This window comes from Symphalangus syndactylus, chromosome 8 (genome assembly GCF_028878055.3).
Source record: "Symphalangus syndactylus isolate Jambi chromosome 8, NHGRI_mSymSyn1-v2.1_pri, whole genome shotgun sequence".
Taxonomy (NCBI): Eukaryota; Metazoa; Chordata; class Mammalia; order Primates; family Hylobatidae; genus Symphalangus; species Symphalangus syndactylus.
In genome coordinates this window covers 82670811-82698455 of record NC_072430.2, presented here as the reverse complement: position 1 = coordinate 82698455, position 27645 = coordinate 82670811, and the positions used below count along the sequence as shown (strand labels likewise).

The following is a 27645-nucleotide window of genomic DNA, read 5'->3' as shown; positions in this document are numbered from 1 at the left end:
TCTGGTTTTCCTAATCATTGATTATTTTGTTTTCAGCCACTCCTGGACCACCCTACGCCCTGGCAGTGGTTGATGTGACAAAACGACATGTTGATCTAAAGTGGGAGCCACCTAAAAATGATGGTGGAAGACCAATACAGAGGTAGAATTTGAATTAATTCATAAAGAATAACTTACACTTGGCTGCAAATTCTTAACTGTGTTTTTTCATTAATGCTAATAAAATGCTTTGTTATTTCAATAGATATATAATTGAGAAGAAAGAAAGGCTAGGTACCCGTTGGGTGAAAGCTGGAAAGACTGCAGGACCTGACTGTAACTTCAGAGTAACTGATGTCATTGAAGGAACAGAGGTCCAGTTTCAGGTTCGGGCTGAAAATGAAGCTGGAGTTGGCCACCCAAGTGAACCCACAGAAATCCTATCCATTGAAGATCCAACAAGTAAGTAGTGCTGATTATACACAAGATATTGTCTAGAACTTGATGAGACTGTGGATATGAATATTTCACTCTTTTCTCAGGTCCTCCCTCACCACCCCTTGACCTACATGTGACTGATGCTGGGAGAAAACACATTGCCATTGCTTGGAAGCCTCCAGAGAAAAATGGTGGAAGTCCTATCATAGGATACCATGTTGAAATGTGTCCAGTAGGCACTGAGAAATGGATGCGAGTTAATTCTCGCCCAATAAAGGACTTGAAATTCAAGGTTGAAGAAGGTGTTGTTCCTGACAAAGAATATGTCCTGAGAGTGAGAGCAGTCAATGCTATTGGTGTCAGCGAGCCATCTGAAATCTCTGAAAATGTGGTTGCCAAAGACCCAGACTGTAAGAGCACAATGTCTTTTATAGTTAATAAAATACCCTTTATTCATGCATTGCATTTTGACATACTCTCTTTTCTGCTCTCTTGAATGATATCTTACAGGCAAGCCAACAATTGACCTGGAGACTCATGACATTATTGTTATTGAAGGTGAAAAGTTAAGCATTCCTGTTCCCTTCAGAGCTGTCCCAGTTCCAACTGTTAGTTGGCATAAAGATGGCAAAGAAGTTAAAGCAAGTGATAGATTAACAATGAAGAATGATCACATCTCTGCACACCTTGAAGTTCCCAAGAGTGTCCATGCAGATGCCGGAATTTATACCATTACACTGGAGAATAAGCTCGGCTCAGCAACAGCCTCAATCAATGTCAAAGTCATAGGTAATCATTCTTTGAAGAAAAACCAGACATTCTTCACGTGTAGAGGAAATCAGTTGACTTTGCAGTGCTATTAATAATATAAATGGCTTCATGAACTGGCCACTTGTAAACTAAATGTCACTTCTGATTATGTCTTTCCATATGAGAAGTAAAACAATTCTAAAGAGATGAAATCTCTAAACTCTATTAACTAATTTATACTAGTTTTAATTAATTGCATGTGAAATACGAATTTAAATAAAAGATATTAGCATACCCAAAGAATACTGAAATGACCACAATTTTTTAATTGTACAGCTTCACATTTTCCCATAGTGTTCTAAACCAAGGATAGTAACATTTTCTGCATTCCCCCCACCCCTGCAAATAATGTCTGGAAATTTGTGGGGCCATTTTTGCTTGGCACACAGACTTGAGGTAGATACCACTGACATTTAGTAGTTGGGGGCCAAGGATGCTAAATGCTCTGCAGTGTGAATGACACTCCAGCACATCAAAGATTATCCAACCCAAAATACAGATAGCCCCACTTAGAGACAAGTGCATTATTAAAATGCTGATTTTTCAGGATTACTAGAATAATTATCCATTTTTGTAATAGGCCTACCTGGACCGTGCAAAGATATTAAAGCAAGTGACATTACCAAGAGTTCTTGTAAGTTAACCTGGGAACCTCCAGAATTTGATGGTGGAACCCCAATTCTTCATTATGTCCTGGAGCGCAGAGAAGCTGGGAGGAGAACATATATGCCAGTCATGTCTGGTGAGAACAAACTGTCGTGGACTGTGAAGGATCTCATACCAAATGGTGAATACTTCTTCCGTGTTAAAGCAGTCAACAAGGTTGGTGGAGGAGAATATATTGAACTGAAAAATCCAGTCATTGCTCAAGATCCAAAGCGTAAGTTTGGACATGGATGCACTATGGCTAAGAACTAATAAATCATAGTTTTGTTTTAAGAAGGTGATTTTCTTGATACTAACATTTTTTTCTTGTTCTTCAGAACCCCCTGATCCACCTGTAGATGTAGAGGTTCATAATCCTACAGCGGAGGCAATGACTATTACATGGAAGCCACCTTTGTATGACGGAGGGAGCAAGATAATGGGCTACATCATAGAGAAGATTGCTAAGGGTGAAGAAAGGTGGAAGAGATGCAATGAACACCTGGTACCAATCCTGACCTATACAGCAAAAGGACTTGAAGAGGGGAAAGAGTACCAATTCCGTGTGCGAGCAGAGAACGCCGCGGGTATTAGTGAACCTTCTCGGGCTACTCCTCCAACCAAAGCTGTAGATCCCATTGGTAAGTTTTGTTTCATGGAGTTGCCACTTTCCCATTTTGAAATAAATGAAAATAGTGTTTTGTCAGTTATTTTCATCAGAATTGAAAACATTTATTGGTTATGATCATTATAGATGCCCCCAAAGTCATTCTGAGAACAAGCCTGGAAGTGAAACGAGGTGATGAAATAGCACTTGATGCAAGTATTTCTGGATCACCTTACCCAACTATTACATGGATAAAGGATGAAAATGTTATCGTACCAGAGGAAATTAAGAAGCGTGCAGCACCCTTGGTTAGGAGAAGGAAGGGTGAAGTTCAAGAAGAAGAACCATTTGTCCTGCCTCTGACACAGCGTCTGAGTATTGACAATAGCAAAAAGGGAGAATCTCAGCTACGCGTCCGAGATTCTCTCCGACCTGACCATGGTCTGTATATGATCAAAGTTGAAAATGACCACGGTATCGCAAAAGCTCCTTGTACTGTCAGTGTGTTAGGTGAGTCATTAAAACCACACTTTCCAATGGAAAAAGGCTTTAGTAAAACATGAAAATAACGTTTGGGGGAGAGTTAAAAGAAATGGGACATAGCTTCAGCAAGTTATCCTCAATCATATTTTATCTGCTGGCCATGTAAAAGAAATCACCTGATCTTGTTATTTATTAGCTAATAGAATACAAAGATAGACGTGGGAAAACCAGAAATCATGTCAAAGGAGCATGCTCACATTTATATTTTCCATAGCAACCCTTCCCACACACATTTTTGATTACTGTTTTCTTTTGAAATATTAGATACACCGGGACCACCAATCAACTTTGTATTTGAAGATATCAGAAAGACCTCAGTCCTTTGTAAATGGGAACCACCCCTTGATGATGGTGGCAGTGAAATCATAAACTACACTTTGGAAAAGAAAGACAAGACAAAACCCGACTCAGACTGGATTGTTGTCACTTCAACACTTAGACATTGCAAATATTCAGTAACAAAACTGATTGAAGGAAAAGAGTACCTCTTCCGTGTGAGAGCTGAAAACAGATTTGGGCCAGGTCCACCATGTGTTTCAAAGCCACTTGTAGCTAAAGATCCATTTGGTAAGTTTCCTTTGGCATCTAAAGTTTGCCTTTTTACCATGTACTTTGGTATATAATTACTACAGCTTTTAAAATTGCATTTTTATGTCATATTGGGAAATTTAATTCAAATGTTATTTTTTTATCAGGACCTCCTGATGCACCAGAAAAGCCCATTGTGGAAGATGTTACCAGCAACAGTATGCTAGTGAAATGGAATGAACCAAAAGATAATGGAAGCCCCATTTTGGGTTACTGGCTTGAAAAACGTGAAGTTAATAGTACACATTGGTCTCGTGTCAACAAAAGCCTTCTGAATGCCTTGAAAGCCAATGTAGATGGCTTATTAGAAGGACTCACCTATGTCTTCAGAGTATGTGCTGAAAATGCAGCTGGACCTGGAAAGTTCAGTCCACCTTCAGATCCCAAAACAGCACGTGATCCAATCTGTAAGTAGTTCCTTAAGAAGAAGGTGGAGTAGAACAAGCTATTGTACATTTTAAAACCATCAGGGAGTTTGATTTGTATATCTTCATTCATTCTAGCTCCTCCTGGGCCACCTATCCCAAGAGTCACTGACACAAGTTCTACAACTATTGAACTAGAATGGGAACCCCCAGCTTTCAATGGTGGTGGGGAAATTGTTGGCTATTTTGTTGATAAGCAGTTGGTTGGCACAAATGAATGGTCACGTTGCACAGAGAAGATGATCAAGGTCCGTCAGTACACCGTCAAAGAAATCCGAGAGGGTGCTGATTACAAACTTCGGGTGAGTGCTGTCAACGCCGCAGGGGAAGGACCGCCTGGAGAAACAGAACCTGTTACTGTGGCTGAACCACAAGGTACTTAACATTATTAGAATAAAATTATGGATATTTTCTCTATATGGGACTATTTTTTAATCTTTCATGGGCTAATGTATGACTGTTCTCTTTCAACAGAGCCTCCAACTGTGGAACTGGATGTTTCTGTCAAGGGTGGAATACAAATAATGGCTGGGAAGACTCTTAGAATTCCAGCTGTGGTGACTGGTCGCCCTGTACCTACAAAAGTATGGACCAAAGAAGAAGGGGAGCTGGATAAAGACCGCGTTGTGATAGACAACGTTGGAACCAAATCTGAACTAATTATCAAGGATGCACTGCGAAAAGATCATGGCAGATATGTGATTACAGCTACAAATAGCTGTGGTTCCAAATTTGCAGCAGCTAGGGTAGAAGTTTTTGGTAAGGAATGTTGCACTGATTTTCACAGGATTTTCCCAAGTGGTACTATCTTATTACATTGATTTTTGGCTTTGTTTTGTTTTCAGATGTCCCTGGTCCAGTTCTTGATTTAAAACCTGTTGTAACAAACAGAAAGATGTGTCTACTTAACTGGTCTGATCCAGAAGATGATGGAGGAAGTGAAATAACAGGCTTTATCATTGAAAGAAAAGATGCCAAGATGCATACTTGGAGACAACCGATAGAGACTGAGAGATCTAAATGTGACATCACAGGTCTACTTGAAGGACAAGAATATAAGTTCCGTGTTATTGCCAAGAACAAGTTTGGCTGTGGCCCTCCTGTTGAAATAGGACCAATTCTTGCAGTTGATCCACTAGGTAAAAGAGAAGGTTTCATTGTGTTTATAGAATAATGTTTTGCTTCTAGTTATATTATTTACTGAGCTGTATGGCTTCAAACTCCCAACAGTCTCAAAATCTATAGCTAAAGAATAATAAGAAAAGTAAATCAAAAAACTATTAGCAACATTAAAGATATCATATTTGCTATAATTTCAATGTAATTTGTGGCTATAAGTATATTAATCATGCATGGTTTCTTGTACTGAAAAACTTGGATCTACAGGGGCTTAATAATAACCTAGAAGTAGTTTAGACATATTATATCTATCTCTCCAGTAGAACACATTGGAAGTCGGGTTTTTAAAATTTACTAGCATAGTAGTTAAAGAGAATTCAATGTTCTTCTAAAAGATTAGACAATTCCTGAGGATAAATGCCTTAGTCTTCCTCTATATTCAAAAAGTCCCCATACTGGAAGGATAGAGAGGCCCCAAACCAGTAACAGCCTCCAAAGAATAGAAAACCAACCAGAGGGAATCTCCCAGAAATCAATACGAAACACTAAAATTGCACACACAGTAATGCACACTGACATCCCATCTAAGAAAGCAAAGCCTTTGAGGAAGACCCGTTCCTCAAGAGACAGAAGAACTTATTCTTTCACCATCAGCCCCTGAAAAAAAAAAATTACATCCTATACCACTGCTGCAGCTTATCTATGAATGTCCAATTTACCACAGGCTGTGCCAGAGGCACCAGAACAGAGCTGAGCTTCCACTCCTTCCGGTTGCAATAACAGTCAACAAGTATGGATTGGGTCTAGTTTTACCACTGAAAGCTTAACTCTTAGTTTGGTCCTTCAGGAAAGAAAACTTCAGCAGCATTACATACATCCTCTTTCCACCATATTTTGAACCCACATGTGAGGCAACATGACTCAAAGTATGTTCGTAGACATATCCACTATCTGTTAATAAAAGAAAAAACACTTTGCTCTCAGCTGGTCATTCAAAGCAAAACTTCACAGACTTACTTTCCTAGTTCATTAGAATTAGAAGCATCCCCAGTTACAAAGGTAAACAATCTAAAATGTTAAATTAAAAAAGCATACGTGCCCTTGATTTTTCACTGATAATCTTGATAAAAAGTTTGCTAAGAAAAATTCTATCTACATGAATGTCTATAATTTTGGCAAATGACAAGTTTTACGAATGATTTTAAATAAGGATGTAAGGTTATGCCAAACAGAAGGCTATTTTTTACGTAATTAAGTTGAAGTGAAATATTTCTTACATGAATATTTATCTCATGCTAATCATTTTCACTTGCCTCTGGCTAAAGGTCCTCCAACATCTCCAGAGAGGCTCACATACACCGAAAGGACAAAGTCCACTATTACCCTTGACTGGAAAGAGCCCCGCAGTAATGGTGGCAGTCCCATCCAAGGATATATCATTGAAAAACGGCGTCACGACAAACCTGACTTTGAAAGAGTTAACAAGCGACTCTGCCCAACCACATCTTTTCTGGTTGAAAATCTTGATGAACACCAAATGTATGAGTTCCGTGTCAAAGCTGTCAATGAAATTGGTGAAAGTGAACCATCCCTACCTCTTAATGTAGTCATACAAGATGATGAAGGTGCGGAATCTAAATATAATAATAATTTTAATGCATTTTACAGTGTGCCTTTATCCCATAAGTTGAAAAAACCTCCTTATGACTTTGCTACTTTTTTCTTTCTCTTCTCTTTGCAGTGCCTCCAACTATTAAGTTGCGTCTGAGTGTTCGAGGAGACACTATCAAAGTTAAGGCAGGAGAGCCAGTCCACATCCCTGCAGATGTGACAGGCCTTCCAATGCCTAAGATTGAATGGTCCAAAAATGAAACTGTAATTGAAAAACCCACTGATGCACTTCAGATAACCAAGGAAGAGGTATCCCGAAGTGAGGCAAAAACTGAGCTTAGCATTCCCAAAGCGGTCCGGGAGGACAAAGGCACTTACACAGTTACTGCTTCCAATCGCCTTGGCTCAGTGTTCCGAAATGTTCACGTTGAAGTATATGGTAAGTGACTTGCTTTCTTACATCAAAAGGGCATCCATTGTCTGTTTAAGGATTGCCTTCTCAATATTCTCTGTTGATTCCTTTCCAGACCGCCCATCCCCACCAAGAAATCTTGCTGTTACTGACATTAAAGCTGAATCTTGCTACTTGACATGGGATGCCCCTCTTGATAATGGTGGCAGTGAAATCACCCATTATATTATTGACAAACGTGATGCAAGTAGGAAGAAAGCAGAATGGGAGGAAGTCACCAACACTGCTGTAGAGAAAAGATATGGGGTAAACTCTTCTAAATATTTTCTTATACACATTAAAAGTACATGACTCTGGTTTGATGCCATTTTAGTATAACCTTGGAATTTGATAATTAAACTCAAAACCACACACAATAAGCTGTTATTTTGTTATTGTAGTGTTTAGCCCCACACACATAAGGCTCCTTAGTACATAGCGTTTGATACACAGATACTCTTTTAATTGAGATCCACTATCAGGCACAATACATCTACATATTTTTATTTTAAAAAAGCTTTCTCCTTTTCCCTGTCTTCCCATGTTTTGAGTCTATATATTTATTTCTTCTTATAGTCATCCCTCCCAAAATAAGTTGAATTTTTAAATGAGTGAAAATCAACATAAGTATATTCTCTTCAATAAATTTCTATTTTTCTAATTTCTAGATCTGGAAACTTATCCCCAATGGTCAGTATGAGTTCCGAGTCAGGGCAGTGAATAAATATGGAATCAGTGATGAGTGCAAATCAGATAAAGTAGTCATTCAAGATCCTTATCGCCTTCCTGGACCTCCAGGAAAACCAAAAGTTTTGGCACGCACCAAAGGATCAATGCTAGTGAGCTGGACTCCTCCTTTGGACAATGGTGGCTCTCCAATTACTGGCTACTGGCTGGAGAAAAGAGAAGAGGGAAGTCCTTACTGGTCACGTGTTAGCCGAGCACCAATAACTAAAGTGGGATTGAAAGGCGTGGAATTTAATGTTCCTCGTTTGCTTGAAGGCGTTAAATACCAGTTCAGAGCCATGGCAATAAACGCTGCAGGAATTGGTCCTCCCAGTGAACCATCAGATCCAGAGGTTGCAGGAGATCCCATATGTAAGTATGCTTCCGTTTCTGGGGACTAATTTCTAAAGCACAAAGTCACTAAATGGATAATTCTGCCTTAAATTTCTTATATTTTTCTATGCCAAATTATTTTATTTATTAAAATTAAAAAGGTTCATATTCACATAGACTATCAGAAGTATATATTTACGTGTGTATACATACATGCACATATATATACATACACACATACATAAAATCATACAGTTTGTAAACTCTTGGATTAAACCAAATATTTTATGAGGAATCACAATAATAAAGACCTGGACTATAAACTCCTATCTCTTCTGATACTTTAAATAGATTTCTATCTCATTAGATACTGGGGAAATCATCTCTCCCACTAAACAGTCAGACCTTCCAGTAGGAATTCAACAAAAAACAAAATGTTGTTAGCTTCTCAATAATATTATTGAACAAAGATTTAGGATTCTCAGGCATAGTCTGTGAGGTCAAATAAGAGAGAAAAATTCTTCTAAAAGATCTGTGAGCAGATTCGTTCAAAAATTAACAAACACTGTGGCCGTAATAATTCATCCTATTTGTTATATATCTGATTAGATTCTCTATAGAAGAAAAATTCAATTATTTGTTAAAAAGAAAATTTTAAATACTCAAGTGCTATGTGGAGCATATATACATATATAATGATGTAGTTATTCATTCGTTTGCAAACTAGTATTGAACAGGTGCTTTGTGCAAGGATCTATATTAACCACTGGAGGGGGAAAAGTTAAGATTAAAAAGACAAGTGCAGTAAAAGAATTTCTGTAATTGTAAAGCACTTTCAGAAAGGTAAAGGATTGTTATGGGATTACTGTAGACACTGATCCTGTCCCTAAAGGGCATTAAGATTAGTTTGTGTTCGAAGGTTTACTAGCTATTGATGGAATCGTTTTTAAATTTTCATATTGTGGCAAATTAAATTTAAATCATGTTTTCAGTAAAGGCTATTGTAGAATTTCTTCAAAGGGATCTCAAAAGTAAAGTAGTTTTTTACCAATCATGTGTAAATAGAATGTAAATCTAACAAGATAGGAAGTAGTCTTTCTATTCCCAGTTAGTTGTTTGCTTTCTCTGTTTTTGCATTAATGCTAAAGGAAAATAGACCATTTCCTTTATTTCTCTTCTCTAGAAGGCAACTGTATTCCCTTTTAGCATTTCTATTTTAATATTTTAATAGATTAAAATAATATATGATCATGTGTAGTAAAAGATTCTAGCACTTCATCAGCTTCAAAATCTGATGAAGCTTTTTTTTTTTTTTCTTTTGTTATTAGTTCCACCGGGGCCACCTTCTTGCCCAGAAGTTAAAGATAAAACGAAGTCAAGCATCTCACTAGGATGGAAACCTCCAGCCAAAGATGGTGGCAGCCCAGTCAAAGGATACATTGTAGAAATGCAAGAAGAAGGTACTACTGACTGGAAAAGAGTAAATGAACCAGACAAACTTATAACTACCTGTGAATGTGTGGTGCCTAATCTGAAAGAGCTCAGGAAGTACAGATTCAGAGTGAAAGCTGTCAATGAAGCTGGTGAATCTGAACCAAGTGATACAACTGGGGAGATCCCTGCCACTGATATTCAAGGTACTAGTACTTACTCAGTTTATGTATTCCTTTTGATCTTATTATGAAATTGATTAATTTACTGAAGATATTTCAATTACTTTTGACAAATATGAGCTAAATCCTGTTAAATTGTATGTGGTATTACAGAGGAACCAGAAGTTTTCATTGATATTGGAGCACAGGACTGTCTGGTTTGTAAAGCTGGCTCACAGATTAGGATTCCTGCTGTCATCAAGGGACGCCCAACACCAAAATCATCTTGGGAATTTGATGGAAAGGCAAAGAAAGCAATGAAGGTAAGAAAATAACCATTCTCCTCTTTTTTCCACTGAATCACTATGAGAGTATTTATACTACAACTGACTGTCTGCTTTTCTAATAGGATGGAGTTCATGACATACCTGAAGATGCACAGGTAAAAAAATAATAATTAAAATAATTCAGAATATGGTTGACTTCAATATTGCTATGATTTCATTCAATGTATGACTACTATTTTCTTTGTACAGCTGGAGACTGCTGAAAACTCCTCAGTAATTATTATTCCGGAGTGTAAACGATCTCATACAGGCAAATACAGCATCACAGCCAAGAATAAAGCAGGACAAAAGACTGCAAATTGCAGAGTTAAAGTCATGGGTAAGAAGGACTTTGAAAGTTGCTACAGAATAAAAACAAATTATTTTTAAGCATTTAAGGAACGTTGCTTATATTGTGATTTACATCCAACAGATGTACCAGGCCCACCCAAAGATCTGAAAGTCAGTGATATCACAAGGGGTAGTTGCAGACTTTCATGGAAGATGCCAGACGACGATGGAGGAGACAGGATCAAAGGCTATGTTATCGAGAAGAGGACTATTGATGGAAAAGCCTGGACCAAAGTCAATCCAGACTGTGGAAGCACCACATTTGTAGTGCCCGATCTCCTCTCCGAACAGCAATATTTCTTCCGTGTGCGAGCAGAAAACCGTTTTGGCATTGGCCCACCTGTGGAAACCATTCAGAGGACCACTGCCAGAGATCCGATATGTAAGCTTTAAAATCTAAATTTCAAATATCTTCTCAAAATTGAAGTATATTATTATAAACAATGCTTAATACTTCCTTTAACTATTTTTAAAGATCCTCCTGATCCTCCTATTAAACTCAAGATTGGCCTCATCACAAAGAACACAGTACATCTGTCATGGAAACCCCCGAAGAATGATGGGGGCTCCCCTGTTACCCACTATATTGTTGAGTGCCTTGCGTGGGACCCTACTGGGACAAAGAAAGAAGCCTGGAGGCAGTGCAATAAGCGTGATGTGGAAGAACTGCAATTTACTGTTGAAGACCTAGTAGAGGGTGGGGAATATGAATTCCGAGTCAAAGCTGTCAATGCTGCAGGAGTCAGCAAGCCTTCAGCCACTGTTGGCCCTGTGACTGTCAAAGACCAGACATGTAAGTACCAATGTACTGAGAAAGAATGTCCTCCTCACAGCTGCCTTCCTAGGTGTTCATTAATAGTTCAAAATTAAAAGAGCTATATCTGTACCTTAGGAAGCTACTATGGCTTGAATGTAGACATGGGCACATTACTCAATTACTCATTCCCTCAATTTCCACAGAATTTTCACATTCCCTTACCTGTTACCTTTTCCCTATTCAAAAGAGATGATGTCTGTAATTTCCTCGCTGTAATTTTCTCCATGGCAGGCTGTTTTATTTATCAGAGGCTAAAGCAATTTCTCTGCATGCTCCTCAAAAGGGACAGAAAGTAACTAGTCATTTTCTTAGCAACTGCTGAGACCCATTTATCTTCACAATCAAGTTTCTATTTCTCTATATGAGAAAAGATATATCCATTTTAATGAAGTATATATATATATGTGTACATATATACAAATATATATGTATATATATACACATATATATGTGTATATGTATATATATGTGTATATATAGTAATAATTGTTCCTCCGATAATTACCATCACTACTGTTGTGTATTTGTTTATTCTCTCATCTAAGTGTAAAGAAACTGTAGTCACTACCCTCTTTGAATATTTCTGTCCCAAATTTGTGCAAAATGGAAAATTGCTTTCCTTTTATTAACAGTTATATTTCTTAAAAGGGGAATTCACCTTCTTATGTATCCCTTCATAATTCTGCATAAATATTAAGGAGAGTATCCCATGATACTCTCCTACTACAATCTCCTCTCTTCCCTTTTGTCAGGATATAAGAATATAATAATACACATCATTACATGCATAATGATGCCAAATAAAGTGAGGCAAGCACTGATATATAGCCACATGTAGATCCAATAAAAGATGCTGACCCCGTGTACCTGCTCCCCAAACTAGTGTAATAGTGTTAAAGACAGAACCATTCTTTATATTGGGCTGAGCTACAAAGTCTGACTACAGTGGATCCAAACAACTTTATAGTAACTGTGAATTCTACTTTCTATCCCTCTATGCTTTTTGCTCCTCATGACAACTTTTTTTTAATAATCTAGGCCCACCATCAATTGATCTAAAAGAATTCATGGAGGTTGAAGAAGGAACTGATGTTAACATTGTGGCCAAAATTAAAGGTGTGCCATTCCCGACACTAACCTGGTTTAAAGCTCCTCCAAAGAAGCCTGATAACAAAGAACCTGTTCTCTATGACACCCATGTCAACAAACTGGTGGTGGATGATACTTGCACTTTAGTTATTCCACAGTCTCGCAGGAGTGACACTGGCTTATATACCATCACAGCTGTAAATAATCTGGGAACAGCATCAAAGGAGATGAGACTGAATGTCCTGGGTAAAGACTGCATGGTTTGGTTAAAACTACTTGTTTTTCTGTTCATAAATAACATTTGGCTTTAAAATCATCTGACTGATAAAGGGTTCCTTCTTTAAACCATTTTAGGTCGTCCTGGCCCTCCAGTGGGACCCATAAAATTTGAATCTGTTTCAGCAGAGCAAATGACACTATCGTGGTTTCCACCTAAAGATGATGGTGGGTCTAAGATTACAAACTATGTAATTGAGAAAAGAGAAGCTAACAGGAAGACATGGGTCCATGTCTCCAGTGAACCTAAAGAGTGCATGTACACGATTCCCAAATTGCTAGAAGGCCATGAATATGTATTCCGAATCATGGCCCAGAATAAATATGGCATTGGAGAACCTCTTGACAGTGAACCTGAAACAGCAAGAAACCTCTTCTGTAAGTAGGAGAACATTTTCACATACAAAGCCATTTTTACTTCTTTTTTTAATTTCTTATAATCATACGATCTTTTTCACAGCTGTCCCTGGAGCACCAGATAAACCAACAGTTAGCAGCGTGACTCGTAACTCCATGACCGTCAACTGGGAAGAGCCAGAATATGATGGAGGCTCTCCTGTGACAGGGTACTGGCTGGAAATGAAAGACACCACTTCAAAGAGATGGAAGAGAGTTAACCGAGATCCTATCAAAGCCATGACTTTGGGTGTTTCTTATAAAGTGACTGGTCTTATTGAAGGTTCCGACTATCAATTCCGGGTATATGCAATCAATGCTGCTGGCGTGGGTCCAGCAAGTCTGCCATCAGACCCAGTGACTGCTAGAGATCCAATTGGTAAGCCTTGAAACCATTCCTTTTCATAAAATCTTATTTTCCAAAAGTGCCTTGGAAAAGTCAAGAATACTAATGTATACTGGCGCTTTGCAGCCCCTCCTGGTCCTCCATTTCCCAAAGTGACAGATTGGACTAAATCATCTGCAGATCTGGAGTGGTCTCCCCCACTAAAAGATGGTGGATCCAAAGTAACTGGATACATCGTTGAATATAAAGAAGAAGGAAAAGAAGAATGGGAAAAGGTAGGAAAACTGGGCACTAAGGAAATGCACTATGAATAAACTAAAAATGTCATAGTTATTCTCAATCCCATTAACTTCTGTCTATACTTTTTGGATTAAGAAATCAGGAAAATAGCATAATTTTAACTCATATTCCAAACATCTGTTAATGTCAGAAATCTAATCAAAAGTTAAGTCATGTTATTACTAATCTTTTGGTTATAAACGCTGGAATGTGGAATAAATAAATAAAGGTTTAATCATTTGACAATAATTTTAAAGCATAACTCCTGCCAAGTTATTCCATTCAGTGTTGCCTGTAATATCTGATCCCTAAAACCTAAACCAGCAACAATTTTCCCAGAGTAAACAGTTAAATAGGCTGCTGGTGATGCTTTAGGAAGCCATTAAAGCAAGAAGCTACAAAGAACTATTCTAATTATAAAATGTTTATGATTTCTCCCCAGGGTAAAGATAAAGAAGTGAGAGGAACAAAGCTAGTTGTGACAGGATTAAAGGAAGGAGCATTCTACAAATTTAGAGTTAGAGCAGTCAACATTGCTGGCATTGGAGAACCTGGAGAGGTCACAGATGTCATTGAAATGAAGGACAGACTTGGTAATTATCAATCCTTCTTTTATGCCATCAGTATTTATGTTTCAGATTGAAGGCGAAAATCACATTTCTAATTTTCAATTGCTTCCAGTTTTACCTGACCTTCAGCTAGATGCCAGTGTCAGAGATAGAATTGTCGTCCATGCTGGAGGGGTGATCCGAATCATTGCCTATGTGTCTGGAAAGCCTCCTCCAACCGTCACTTGGAACATGAATGAAAGAACCTTACCTCAAGAAGCCACCATTGAGACCACAGCCATTAGCTCATCCATGGTCATCAAGAACTGCCAGAGGAGCCATCAAGGCGTCTATTCTCTTCTTGCCAAAAATGAAGCCGGAGAAAGAAAGAAGACAATTATCGTTGATGTATTAGGTAAATACTTTCGATCTGTCTGTGCAACTTTTTAAACCAACATTCTTATTATATTTACACAAAGCTATGCTGTATGCTATGTAACAAACATTTTGGAAAATAAGAAAAATCACCCATAATCACGTTGAACATTATTAGAATTTTTAAAAATTTCCTCCTTACTTTTTTATTCTATGTGTATTCTGTATGGTGGGTCTAAGTTTACAAACTACATAATTGAGAAAACAGATGCTAAAAAGAAGACATGCATCCATGTTTCCAGTGAACCTAAAGAGTGCATGTACACAATTCTCAAGTTGCTAGAAGGCCATGAATATGTATTCTGAATCATGGCCCAGAATAAATATGGCTTTTTTATAGAACTTGCCCCCATAGTGTCTATTATGTTGTTATATAGTTTTCATAGAAGCAACTTGCCTTCAACTGTACATGAATGTTTAACAATTTGCCAGTGCTGACCATTTCACATCATGAGACTCTATCCCTATCGCTAAATTATAATAATAATGCAAAAACCTGTTTGAAGGGTTTCAGTATTCTAATTGAAGAGAAGCATCATAGTTGGTTATCAATATTGTATTTCTAGTCACTGAATATAGAGTTGAACTCTGTGAGGCTTTTTCATGGCTCTCATTGGAGGCTTTAGTCCAGTGATTTGCTCAGAACATGAAGCCTTTCCACTCAGAGCTCTTTCTAAGCATGTCTCTAGGCACAACAATACTCCAGCCACAGTTTTTATGTGAAAATTGCCAGTTCTATGTTGAATATAATTAATATAAGAATGGCATAAGGAAAAATATTTCATTAAGCAATAGTCCCACAAACTTTCAGGTTAGTTTCAAGCACCTAAAGCTCTTTTGCCTAATGGCTATTACTTTAATTTGAGAACTGGTACATTTCCATGTTAAGTATTTGCAACCTCCTCAAAGTCATTCTGAAATTTGGGGCCTCCTATGCTGCTTGTTGATCCACTGGTCATCCAGAAATAAACCATCTCTCCCTCCTTTTCCCCTGGAGAGGAAACTGGACATAGAAACCGACTATGCCACTCTTACCCATCTCCTGTATCCCTCTGCATGCTTGCCTCCCAGCTCCCTCCTGTCCAACTCACAAATTGCTTTTAAAAAGCATTTTTATTTTCCCTTCAGCCTCTACTAAAACCATGGTAACCAATAACTGTTGCAAACCTACTTCATTAACAAATATGGGGCTTGATGCTATGGCTCACACCTGTAATCCCCTGACTTTGGGAGGCCAAGGCAGGTGGATCACTTGAGGTCAGGAGTTTGAGACCAGCCTGGCCAACATGGTGAAACTCTGTCTCTACTAAAAATGCAAAAATTAGCCTGGTATGATGGCACGTGCCTGTAGTCCCAGCTACTCAGGAGGCTGAGGCAGGAGAATTGCTTGAACCTGGGAAGCAGAGGTTGCAGTGAGCCGAGATCGTGCCACTGAACTCCAGCCTGGGTGACAGGGCGAGACTCCCATCTCAAAAAAAAAAAAAAAAAAAAAAAAAAAAAAAAAAAAGTGGTTGACTGTTTGTTTTTGTATTGACTAGATAGCAGGAGGAAAAACTAACTCAATTAGTAGACACAAAACCTTACTTTCTTCATAACAACATTTTTGTCTCCTTTTAAAAAAACAAATGTTGAGCATTATCTTTCATTGAAGGCAAACAGCTTGAAATATTTTCTTCTTATTTCCAGATGTTCCAGGTCCCGTTGGAACACCATTCCTAGCTCACAACCTAACCAATGAGTCCTGCAAACTGACATGGTTTTCTCCAGATGATGATGGAGGCTCTCCAATCACCAATTATGTCATTGAAAAGCGTGAATCTGACCGCAGAGCATGGACCCCAGTGACATATACAGTTACCCGACAAAATGCTACTGTCCAGGGTCTCATTCAAGGAAAAGCCTACTTTTTCCGAATTGCGGCTGAAAATAGTATTGGCATGGGTCCATTTGTTGAGACATCAGAGGCACTTGTTATCAGAGAGCCAATAAGTAAGTAAAAAAATATATATATATACTTAATCACTTCTTTATTCATTTAGTACAAGACAATGGTGAAAAAATATGTGTATAAATGCCATACATTTCATTCACTTGACAAGCAGTCATCACACAACTACTCAGTATCTGATTTGGTAGTATCTGGACAGTGATTGTGAAAGAGATTTTACGAATATGTATAATTCATCAAATTTCTTTCTTTGTTGTTTTTTTTTTTTCTTTTTCTTTTTGGTTTTGTTTTGACACATAGTCTTACTCTGTTACTGAGGCTGGAGTGTAGTGTCATGATCTTGGCTCACTGCAACCTCCACCTCTGAGGTTCAAGTGATACTTGTGTCTCAGTCTCCCAAGTAGCTGGGATTACAGACATGCACCACCATGCCCAGCTAATTTTTGTATTTCTAGTAGAGACAGGGTTTTGCCATGTTGGCCAGGCTGGTCTCAAACTCTTGACCTCAAGTGATCCACCTGCCTCGGCCTCTGAAAGTGCTGGCATTACCACTCCTGGCTCATTTATCAAATTTCTTCCATCTATACCTCACAGATATTTTTTTAATTGCCCACTTAATGGTATTAATAGAAACTGAATTATTTTCCTACTTCTAAAACTACCAACTCTGAAGACCCTTCCTAAATTATTTTGCCTCAACAAACCTCTATTTCCTCATCTGTCAAGTGAAGAAATTCGATTGTATTGGGTCCTTTTTAACTCTAAAAGTTTTATGATGAGACCTCTTTTGCTATTTATGGGAGCAGAGAGTTTAATGTTTAAATGCAATCTTCAGAAAAGGAATATTCACTACATCCTACTACATTCTTAATATGACATTTTTTTCTATCACAATTCCTATACTTATATTCGCAGCTGTACCAGAGCGTCCTGAAGACCTGGAAGTCAAAGAAGTTACTAAAAATACTGTAACTTTGACTTGGAATCCTCCTAAGTATGATGGCGGGTCAGAAATTATTAACTATGTCCTAGAAAGTCGGCTCATTGGAACTGAGAAGTTCCACAAAGTTACAAATGACAACTTGCTTAGCAGAAAATACACTGTTAAAGGCTTAAAAGAAGGTGATACCTATGAGTACCGTGTCAGTGCTGTCAACATTGTTGGACAAGGCAAACCATCATTTTGCACCAAACCAATCACTTGCAAGGATGAGCTGGGTATGTGTCTACTACAATTTATACTTCTGAAAGTTGCACATTTGTAGATTTGTAATAAGACATCAATAAAAATGACTTGCCTTTATAATTATAAATTTTAGCACCCCCAACCCTTCACCTCGACTTCAGAGATAAGCTCACGATTCGAGTTGGTGAAGCTTTTGCCCTCACTGGCCGTTACTCAGGCAAACCAAAGCCTAAGGTTTCCTGGTTCAAAGATGAAGCTGATGTGCTGGAAGATGATCGCACTCATATAAAGACTACACCAACAACACTTGCTTTAGAGAAGATCAAGGCCAAACGTTCAGATTCTGGCAAATACTGTGTGGTTGTGGAGAACAGTACAGGCTCTAGGAAAGGTTTCTGTCAAGTTAATGTTGTTGGTAAGTCTTATTTAGTGGAAAGAAGAGATCTTCTATTCTTTCAAAAGCAGAAATGGAAATAACATTTTGTGCCATGATTTTTTTTTTCTGCAGACCGTCCTGGACCACCAGTAGGACCAGTTAGTTTTGATGAGGTGACCAAAGATTACATGGTTATCTCTTGGAAGCCTCCTTTAGATGATGGAGGCAGTGAAATCACCAATTATATTATTGAGAAGAAGGAAGTGGGTAAAGATGTCTGGATGCCAGTGACATCTGCAAGTGCTAAAACAACATGCAAAGTTTCTAAACTACTTGAAGGAAAAGATTATATTTTCCGGATACATGCTGAAAATCTGTATGGAATAAGTGATCCGCTGGTGTCTGATTCAATGAAAGCCAAAGATCGTTTCAGTATGCATTATGTTTCTTTTTAGTGATTCAATGCTTGATAAAACTAATAGAAAGAAAGAAATTTGTAACGCATTTTCCAACATTTATTATAGGGGTTCCTGATGCACCTGATCAGCCAATTGTTACAGAAGTTACCAAAGACTCTGCATTAGTAACCTGGAACAAGCCACATGATGGAGGAAAACCCATCACAAACTACATCCTGGAAAAGAGAGAAACGATGTCTAAACGATGGGCTAGAGTTACCAAAGATCCTATTCATCCATACACTAAATTTAGGGTTCCTGATCTTCTAGAAGGATGTCAGTATGAATTCCGGGTTTCTGCAGAAAATGAAATTGGTATTGGAGATCCAAGCCCACCATCCAAACCAGTCTTTGCTAAAGATCCAATTGGTATAGTATTAATGGATTTATTCAGTTTTCATGTTATCTAACTTTGTTTTCAGCTATAAGCTAATTTGTTTTTTACTTTTATTTTTTAGCTAAACCAAGTCCACCTGTTAATCCTGAAGCAATAGATACAACATGCAATTCAGTCGATCTAACTTGGCAGCCACCACGTCATGATGGTGGGAGCAAGATTCTGGGTTATATTGTTGAGTACCAGAAAGTTGGAGATGAAGAGTGGAGAAGAGCCAATCACACCCCTGAGTCATGTCCTGAAACTAAATATAAAGTCACCGGTCTTCGGGACGGTCAAACCTATAAGTTCAGAGTGTTAGCAGTCAATGAAGCTGGTGAATCAGATCCAGCTCATGTTCCGGAGCCAGTCCTAGTAAAAGACAGACTTGGTGAGTAAAATGCTCTCACTTGTGTTTGCAAGGAAAATAGATGTCTGATTGTATGTGTTTAATTGTAATCTGCATTATGGATCAAATCTGAGTGTTCTGTTCTCTTTATTCTAGAACCCCCTGAGTTGATTCTTGATGCCAACATGGCAAGAGAACAACACATTAAGGTTGGTGATACTCTAAGACTTAGTGCCATCATCAAAGGAGTGCCATTCCCAAAAGTAACTTGGAAAAAAGAAGACAGAGATGCTCCAACTAAAGCAAGAATTGATGTGACTCCAGTTGGTAGCAAGCTTGAAATTCATAATGCTGCCCATGAAGATGGTGGAATTTATTCTTTAACAGTGGAGAATCCAGCTGGTTCAAAAACTGTCTCAGTAAAAGTACTTGTATTAGGTAAGAATTTTAATACTTATGCCATTAAAAATAAATTTTGACAATTTTGAGCTCTTATTTGGATAAAATTACTTATAAAACTGTTATTTAACACTTTTTAGATAAACCTGGGCCACCTAGAGATCTGGAAGTCAGTGAAATTAGGAAAGATTCTTGTTACCTTACTTGGAAAGAACCACTGGATGATGGTGGTTCTGTTATTACCAATTATGTGGTTGAGAGGAGAGATGTTGCCAGCGCCCAGTGGTCACCTCTCTCAGCTACATCAAAGAAAAAGAGTCACTTCGCTAAGCATCTGAATGAAGGCAACCAGTACCTCTTCCGAGTAGCTGCGGAGAACCAGTATGGACGTGGTCCTTTTGTTGAAACACCGAAACCAATCAAGGCTCTGGATCCTCTCCGTAAGTTGCTTTCTCTGAATACAAAACTATTGTTTGACTGTCTCTAAGAATATTACTTTTTCATCATAACTTCTTCTTTGAAAAGATCCCCCAGGGCCACCCAAGGACCTGCACCATGTAGATGTTGACAAGACTGAAGTCTCCCTAGTCTGGAATAAGCCAGATCGTGATGGTGGTTCTCCAATCACTGGATATTTGGTAGAATATCAAGAAGAAGGCACCCAGGACTGGATTAAATTTAAGACTGTGACAAACTTAGAGTGTGTGGTTACTGGACTACAACAAGGAAAGACCTACAGATTCCGTGTAAAAGCTGAAAACATTGTGGGTCTTGGTCTCCCTGACACAACTATCCCGATAGAATGTCAAGAAAAACTAGGTAATTTTTGGACTAGCCGTATTATCTTATTTCTTTTTAAAATTATTCATATAGGTGAAAATCAAAATCTAATGTTTTCATGTTTACTTTTCAGTGCCTCCATCCGTGGAGCTAGATGTGAAATTAATTGAAGGTCTTGTGGTAAAGGCTGGAACCACAGTCAGATTCCCTGCTATTATAAGAGGTGTGCCTGTTCCTACTGCAAAGTGGACAACCGATGGGAGTGAGATTAAAACCGATGAGCACTACACCATTGAAACAGACAACTTCTCATCAGTACTTACCATTAAGAACTGCTTAAGGAGAGACACTGGGGAATATCAAATCACAGTTTCCAATGCAGCTGGTAGCAAAACAGTAGCCGTACATCTTACTGTTCTTGATGTTCCTGGGCCACCAACAGGTCCTATTAATATTCTGGATGTTACTCCTGAACACATGACTATCTCATGGCAGCCACCTAAAGATGACGGAGGAAGCCCTGTGATAAATTATATTGTTGAGAAACAAGATACAAGGAAAGACACGTGGGGTGTTGTCTCTTCAGGAAGCAGTAAGACAAAGCTGAAAATCCCACATCTGCAGAAGGGCTGTGAATATGTTTTCCGAGTCAGAGCAGAGAATAAGATAGGTGTTGGTCCTCCCCTTGACTCCACACCTACTGTTGCTAAGCATAAATTTAGTCCTCCATCTCCTCCTGGTAAACCAGTGGTTACTGACATTACTGAAAATGCAGCAACAGTGTCTTGGACCCTGCCAAAATCTGATGGTGGCAGTCCAATAACTGGCTACTATATGGAACGTCGAGAAGTAACTGGCAAATGGGTGAGGGTCAACAAAACACCTATCGCTGACCTGAAGTTCAGAGTGACTGGACTCTATGAAGGAAATACATATGAGTTTAGAGTTTTTGCTGAAAATCTTGCAGGACTAAGCAAGCCATCCCCAAGTTCTGATCCAATAAAAGCTTGCCGGCCCATCAAACCACCTGGGCCACCTATTAATCCTAAACTGAAAGACAAGAGCAGAGAAACAGCTGATTTGGTGTGGACAAAGCCTCTCAGTGATGGTGGTAGCCCCATCCTAGGATATGTAGTGGAATGTCAGAAACCTGGCACAGCACAATGGAATAGGATTAATAAAGATGAACTCATTAGGCAATGTGCCTTTAGGGTACCTGGACTAATTGAAGGAAATGAGTACAGATTCCGTATAAAGGCAGCTAATATTGTAGGAGAGGGTGAGCCAAGAGAACTAGCAGAATCTGTGATTGCAAAAGATATCCTTCATCCTCCAGAAGTAGAACTTGATGTAACTTGTCGTGATGTTATTACCGTGAGAGTAGGCCAAACTATCCGCATTCTAGCTCGAGTCAAAGGCAGACCTGAACCAGACATAACTTGGACTAAGGAAGGCAAAGTATTGGCCCGAGAAAAGAGGGTGGACCTTATTCAGGATCTACCTCGTGTTGAGTTACAAATTAAAGAAGCTGTTAGAGCTGATCATGGCAAGTATATCATCTCAGCTAAGAACAGCAGTGGACATGCCCAAGGTTCAGCCATCGTTAACGTCCTTGACAGACCTGGGCCTTGCCAGAATTTGAAGGTTACCAATGTAACCAAAGAGAACTGTACAATTTCTTGGGAAAACCCACTAGATAATGGCGGCTCAGAAATAACAAACTTCATAGTAGAATATCGCAAACCGAACCAGAAAGGCTGGTCAATTGTTGCATCAGATGTCACTAAACGATTAATCAAGGCCAATCTTTTAGCCAACAATGAATACTATTTCCGAGTTTGTGCAGAGAATAAAGTAGGTGTTGGGCCAACCATCGAAACAAAAACTCCCATTCTGGCTATTAACCCTATTGACAGACCAGGTGAGCCTGAAAACCTTCACATTGCAGATAAAGGAAAGACATTTGTCTACCTAAAGTGGCGGAGGCCTGACTATGACGGTGGCAGTCCAAATCTGTCATACCATGTTGAGAGAAGGCTTAAGGGCTCCGATGACTGGGAAAGAGTGCATAAAGGAAGCATTAAAGAAACTCACTACATGGTTGACAGATGTGTTGAAAACCAGATTTATGAGTTCAGAGTGCAAACAAAGAATGAAGGTGGGGAAAGTGACTGGGTGAAGACAGAGGAAGTTGTTGTGAAAGAAGACTTACAAAAACCAGTACTTGATCTGAAATTAAGTGGGGTCCTAACTGTCAAAGCAGGGGACACAATTAGGCTTGAGGCAGGGGTTAGAGGCAAACCATTCCCAGAAGTTGCATGGACCAAGGACAAAGACGCTACAGACTTAACAAGATCACCAAGGGTCAAGATTGATACCTGGGCTGATTCATCTAAATTTTCTCTTACTAAAGCAAAGCGAAGTGATGGGGGTAAATATGTAGTTACGGCAACTAACACGGCTGGCAGTTTTGTGGCCTATGCCACTGTCAACGTTTTAGATAAGCCTGGTCCTGTGAGAAATCTGAAAATTGTTGATGTGTCCAGTGATAGGTGTACTGTTCGCTGGGATCCACCAGAAGATGATGGTGGCTGTGAAATCCAAAATTATATTCTAGAAAAATGTGAGACAAAGCGAATGGTTTGGTCTACCTATTCTGCTACTGTCTTGACACCTGGTACTACAGTAACACGTCTCATAGAAGGAAATGAATATATTTTCAGAGTCCGTGCAGAAAATAAAATAGGCACAGGGCCTCCAACAGAAAGTAAACCAGTCATAGCCAAAACCAAGTATGATAAACCTGGTCGCCCTGATCCCCCAGAAGTCACTAAAGTAAGCAAAGAAGAGATGACTGTGGTTTGGAATCCACCTGAATATGATGGTGGAAAGTCTATAACTGGATACTTTTTGGAGAAAAAGGAAAAGCATTCAACACGATGGGTCCCTGTTAACAAGAGTGCAATCCCTGAGAGACGTATGAAAGTACAGAATCTCCTCCCAGACCATGAATATCAGTTCCGTGTCAAGGCAGAAAATGAAATTGGAATTGGAGAACCAAGCTTGCCTTCAAGACCGGTGGTGGCAAAAGACCCCATAGGTAGGATGTCCTTGTTTTTTCTGATATTACATCGACTCTTAATCTCAAGCACAGAAGTATTTGATAAGTTAATGTAACATCTAAATCCGTAACATCAAAACTGTATTTAGCAAATATTTTTCCAAATAGACCTTTTACCAAAATACCTAAAAGGTACAAACCATAGTAGATTCTCATTTTTATGAAGGAAAAATAAAGAGGACTCTAATTGAAAAATTGGATGACCTATATTTGATTAACTGAGAATAGGCTATATAAAATTACACATTGAAGTATCACTAGTAGTAGTTAATCATATGTATATTTATTCTTATATTTTATTTTCAGAGCCACCTGGTCCACCAACCAATTTCAGAGTGGTTGATACAACCAAACATTCCATAACTCTTGGATGGGGAAAACCAGTCTATGATGGTGGTGCACCGATCATTGGATATGTTGTGGAAATGAGACCAAAAATAGCAGATGCGTCTCCTGATGAAGGCTGGAAACGGTGTAATGCTGCAGCACAGCTTGTACGCAAGGAATTCACTGTTACCAGCTTGGATGAAAACCAGGAATATGAGTTCAGGGTGTGTGCCCAAAACCAAGTTGGTATTGGGCGCCCTGCAGAGCTAAAGGAAGCTATCAAACCTAAAGAAATACTAGGTAAGTCCTTCCTTTAGCATGTGATTCATTCACACTTACTTTCTTATGATTTCCCCATATTCTGAAAAATCAATTAATGACCTTAATGTCATTTGCAGAACCTCCAGAGATTGATTTGGATGCCAGCATGAGAAAACTGGTCACAGTGAGAGCAGGATGCCCTATTCGTCTCTTTGCTATAGTGAGAGGACGACCAGCCCCTAAAGTTACTTGGCGAAAAGTGGGCATTGATAATGTGGTCAGAAAAGGACAAGTTGATCTGGTTGACACTATGGCCTTCCTTGTCATCCCCAATTCTACCCGTGATGACTCAGGAAAATATTCCTTAACACTTGTGAACCCAGCAGGAGAAAAGGCTGTATTCGTAAATGTCAGAGTATTAGGTGGGTTCCTAAAATGCTTCTCCCTCCCACTTCAAAAATGAATTTGTTAATAGGGATGCTGAAGAGACATGTATATCTGATTTTATGATTCTTTACAGACACTCCTGGACCTGTGTCTGATTTAAAAGTTTCAGATGTCACTAAAACATCATGCCATGTGTCCTGGGCCCCTCCTGAAAACGATGGTGGGAGCCAAGTGACACATTATATCGTGGAGAAACGTGAAGCAGACAGAAAGACATGGTCGACCGTTACCCCGGAAGTTAAGAAAACAAGCTTCCACGTAACCAATCTTGTCCCTGGGAATGAGTATTACTTCAGAGTAACTGCTGTCAACGAATATGGCCCTGGCGTCCCAACAGATGTCCCAAAACCAGTGCTTGCATCAGATCCTCTAAGTAAGTATTATGCTTTCTTCCTCCTTTTAACTCCAGTCTCCTATTTTAGCAAGGTCAAGATACTAATACCATTTTAATCCACTTCTGAAAGAGATTTCATTTGTAGAGACCCAAATAGTGTAATAAATATCTATCTCACTCATGAAACACTTTTCTGATCTGTCTCATCTTATATGTTTTACTTTTAATGTACTGAACTACAGGTTCTACGTACATTGGAGCAAACGGCATACTAAAACTCTTATGTACGTTAACAAAAGGGATTTGATTAGGTTACCTAGGTAATCTTCTAAATTATGTTTTTCTTCTAGGTGAGCCGGATCCCCCAAGGAAATTAGAAGTGACTGAAATGACAAAGAACAGTGCCACCTTAGCCTGGTTACCTCCCCTACGTGATGGAGGTGCTAAAATCGATGGCTACATCATTAGTTACAGAGAAGAAGAGCAGCCTGCAGATCGCTGGACAGAGTACTCAGTGGTAAAAGATCTCAGCCTTGTTGTCACTGGCCTAAAGGAAGGAAAGAAATACAAATTTAGAGTAGCGGCCAGAAATGCTGTTGGAGTCAGTTTGCCAAGAGAAGCTGAAGGAGTGTATGAAGCCAAAGAACAACTGTGTAAGTAGTCGTTGCTTCATTTATGTCATGTGGTAAGTTTATTAGAATTTCTTTTATATGTAGACATTTCTCCCTGAGGAATCTAGCTCTAGAAATACTTGAAAAACAATAGAGAACAGTGGCTTTCAAACACGTGAGTGGGCCAAAAACACACAGTAAATAAACTTGTACAAACACATATATAACTAAAAAACATTTCCTGAAACAATACCCATTCATTATCATGTGCATTCTTATGTTTTCTACCCTATTCTGTGTTTTTAAAAATATTGGCTGTACAACAAACATGTGAAAAAAAGCTCATCATCATCACTGGTCATTAAAGAAATACAAATCAAAACCACAATGAGATACCATCTCACACCAGTTAGAATGGTGATCATTAAAAAGTCAGGAAACAACAGGTGCTGGAGAGGATGTGGAGAAATAGGAAAGCTTTTACACTGTTGGTGGGAGTGTAAATTAGTTCAACCATTATGGAAGACAGTGTGGCGATTCCTCAAGGATCTAGAACCAGAAATACCATTTGACCCAGCAATCTCATTACTGGGTATATACCCAAAGGATTATAAATCATTCTACTATAAAGACACATGCACATGTATGTTTACTGTGGCACTGTTCACAATAGCAAAGACTTGGAACCAACCCAAATGCCCATCAATGATAGACTGGATAAAGAAAATGTGGCACCACATTTACACCACAGAATACTACGCAGCCATAAAAAAGGATGAGTTCATGTCCTTTGCAGGGACATGGATGAAGCTGGAAACCATCATTCTCAGCAAACTAACACAAAAACAGAAAACCAAACACCACATGTTCTCACTCATAAGTGGGGGCTGAACAATGAAAACACATGGACACAGGGAGGGGAACATCACACACTGGGGCCTGTCAGGGGGGTGGGGGGCTAGGGGAGGGATAGCATTAGGAGAAATACCTAATGTAGATGATGTGTTGATGATGGGTGCAGCAAATCACCATGGCACATGTATACCTATGTAACAAGCCTGCACATTCTGCACATGTATCCCAGAACTTAAAGTATATATATAAAAAAAAAAAAAAATTGGTGGTAATACAAGCATTAATTTGCACCAGTATAGTTCTCCACCAGAAGAAACTTCTTAACCACTTTCCTCAAATTAATATCTTTTCATTTTACTTTCAGTGCCACCAAAGATCCTTATGCCAGAGCAAATTACTATCAAAGCTGGGAAAAAACTCCGAATTGAAGCCCATGTGTATGGAAAGCCTCATCCCACCTGTAAATGGAAAAAAGGAGAAGATGAAGTTGTCACATCCAGCCACCTGGCAGTGCATAAAGCAGACAGCTCTTCAATTCTGATCATAAAAGATGTGACTAGGAAAGACAGTGGTTACTACAGCCTCACAGCAGAGAACAGTTCTGGGACAGACACTCAGAAAATCAAAGTTGTAGTCATGGGTAAGTTAAGTATTAGACAAACGGCCATCTAAATATGAAGCTCAGAAACATTTTTACGCATCAAATCCTTGTTCTTACATTTCTTTCCTCTTGGTTCATGCAGATGCCCCCGGCCCCCCTCAGCCTCCATTTGACATTTCTGATATAGACGCTGATGCTTGCTCCCTGTCATGGCACATCCCTCTGGAGGACGGAGGCAGTAACATCACCAATTATATAGTGGAGAAGTGTGATGTAAGCCGAGGTGACTGGGTCACGGCTCTAGCTTCAGTCACAAAAACTTCCTGCAGGGTTGGAAAGCTGATCCCAGGCCAGGAGTACATCTTCCGGGTCCGTGCTGAAAACCGATTTGGCATTTCAGAGCCTCTCACATCTCCAAAGATGGTTGCACAGTTCCCATTTGGTATGTTTTTGTGAAGGAGAAAAAAAAGTTATGTTTTCTTTCTA

The 27645-nt window shown here is 39.0% G+C and overlaps 1 protein-coding gene across 1 annotated transcript in view; it reads left to right on the top strand.

Moving 5' to 3' along the window:
* The window catches only part of TTN (titin), a 302859-nt gene that overhangs the window by 216649 nt on the left and 58565 nt on the right, over nt 1-27645 (top strand). Inside the window, exons 217-260 of the mRNA XM_055289874.1 lie at nt 37-142; nt 245-441; nt 522-827; nt 928-1206; nt 1808-2107; nt 2211-2513; nt 2627-2989; nt 3287-3589; nt 3718-4017; nt 4114-4410; nt 4510-4794; nt 4881-5174; nt 6480-6779; nt 6896-7204; nt 7293-7483; nt 7885-8314; nt 9604-9912; nt 10042-10190; nt 10277-10309; nt 10404-10533; nt 10627-10926; nt 11020-11337; nt 12400-12696; nt 12805-13104; nt 13187-13501; nt 13595-13743; nt 14190-14340; nt 14429-14710; nt 16417-16719; nt 17594-17896; nt 17998-18279; nt 18373-18672; nt 18765-19067; nt 19157-19465; nt 19580-19861; nt 19963-20262; nt 20348-20641; nt 20736-23702; nt 24030-24350; nt 24449-24733; nt 24832-25131; nt 25443-25745; nt 26923-27198; nt 27302-27601. Of these exons, the coding sequence (XP_055145849.1) occupies nt 37-142; nt 245-441; nt 522-827; nt 928-1206; nt 1808-2107; nt 2211-2513; nt 2627-2989; nt 3287-3589; nt 3718-4017; nt 4114-4410; nt 4510-4794; nt 4881-5174; nt 6480-6779; nt 6896-7204; nt 7293-7483; nt 7885-8314; nt 9604-9912; nt 10042-10190; nt 10277-10309; nt 10404-10533; nt 10627-10926; nt 11020-11337; nt 12400-12696; nt 12805-13104; nt 13187-13501; nt 13595-13743; nt 14190-14340; nt 14429-14710; nt 16417-16719; nt 17594-17896; nt 17998-18279; nt 18373-18672; nt 18765-19067; nt 19157-19465; nt 19580-19861; nt 19963-20262; nt 20348-20641; nt 20736-23702; nt 24030-24350; nt 24449-24733; nt 24832-25131; nt 25443-25745; nt 26923-27198; nt 27302-27601 (14724 nt within the window). The remainder of the gene's footprint in view (nt 1-36; nt 143-244; nt 442-521; nt 828-927; nt 1207-1807; nt 2108-2210; nt 2514-2626; nt 2990-3286; nt 3590-3717; nt 4018-4113; nt 4411-4509; nt 4795-4880; nt 5175-6479; nt 6780-6895; nt 7205-7292; nt 7484-7884; nt 8315-9603; nt 9913-10041; nt 10191-10276; nt 10310-10403; nt 10534-10626; nt 10927-11019; nt 11338-12399; nt 12697-12804; nt 13105-13186; nt 13502-13594; nt 13744-14189; nt 14341-14428; nt 14711-16416; nt 16720-17593; nt 17897-17997; nt 18280-18372; nt 18673-18764; nt 19068-19156; nt 19466-19579; nt 19862-19962; nt 20263-20347; nt 20642-20735; nt 23703-24029; nt 24351-24448; nt 24734-24831; nt 25132-25442; nt 25746-26922; nt 27199-27301; nt 27602-27645) is intronic.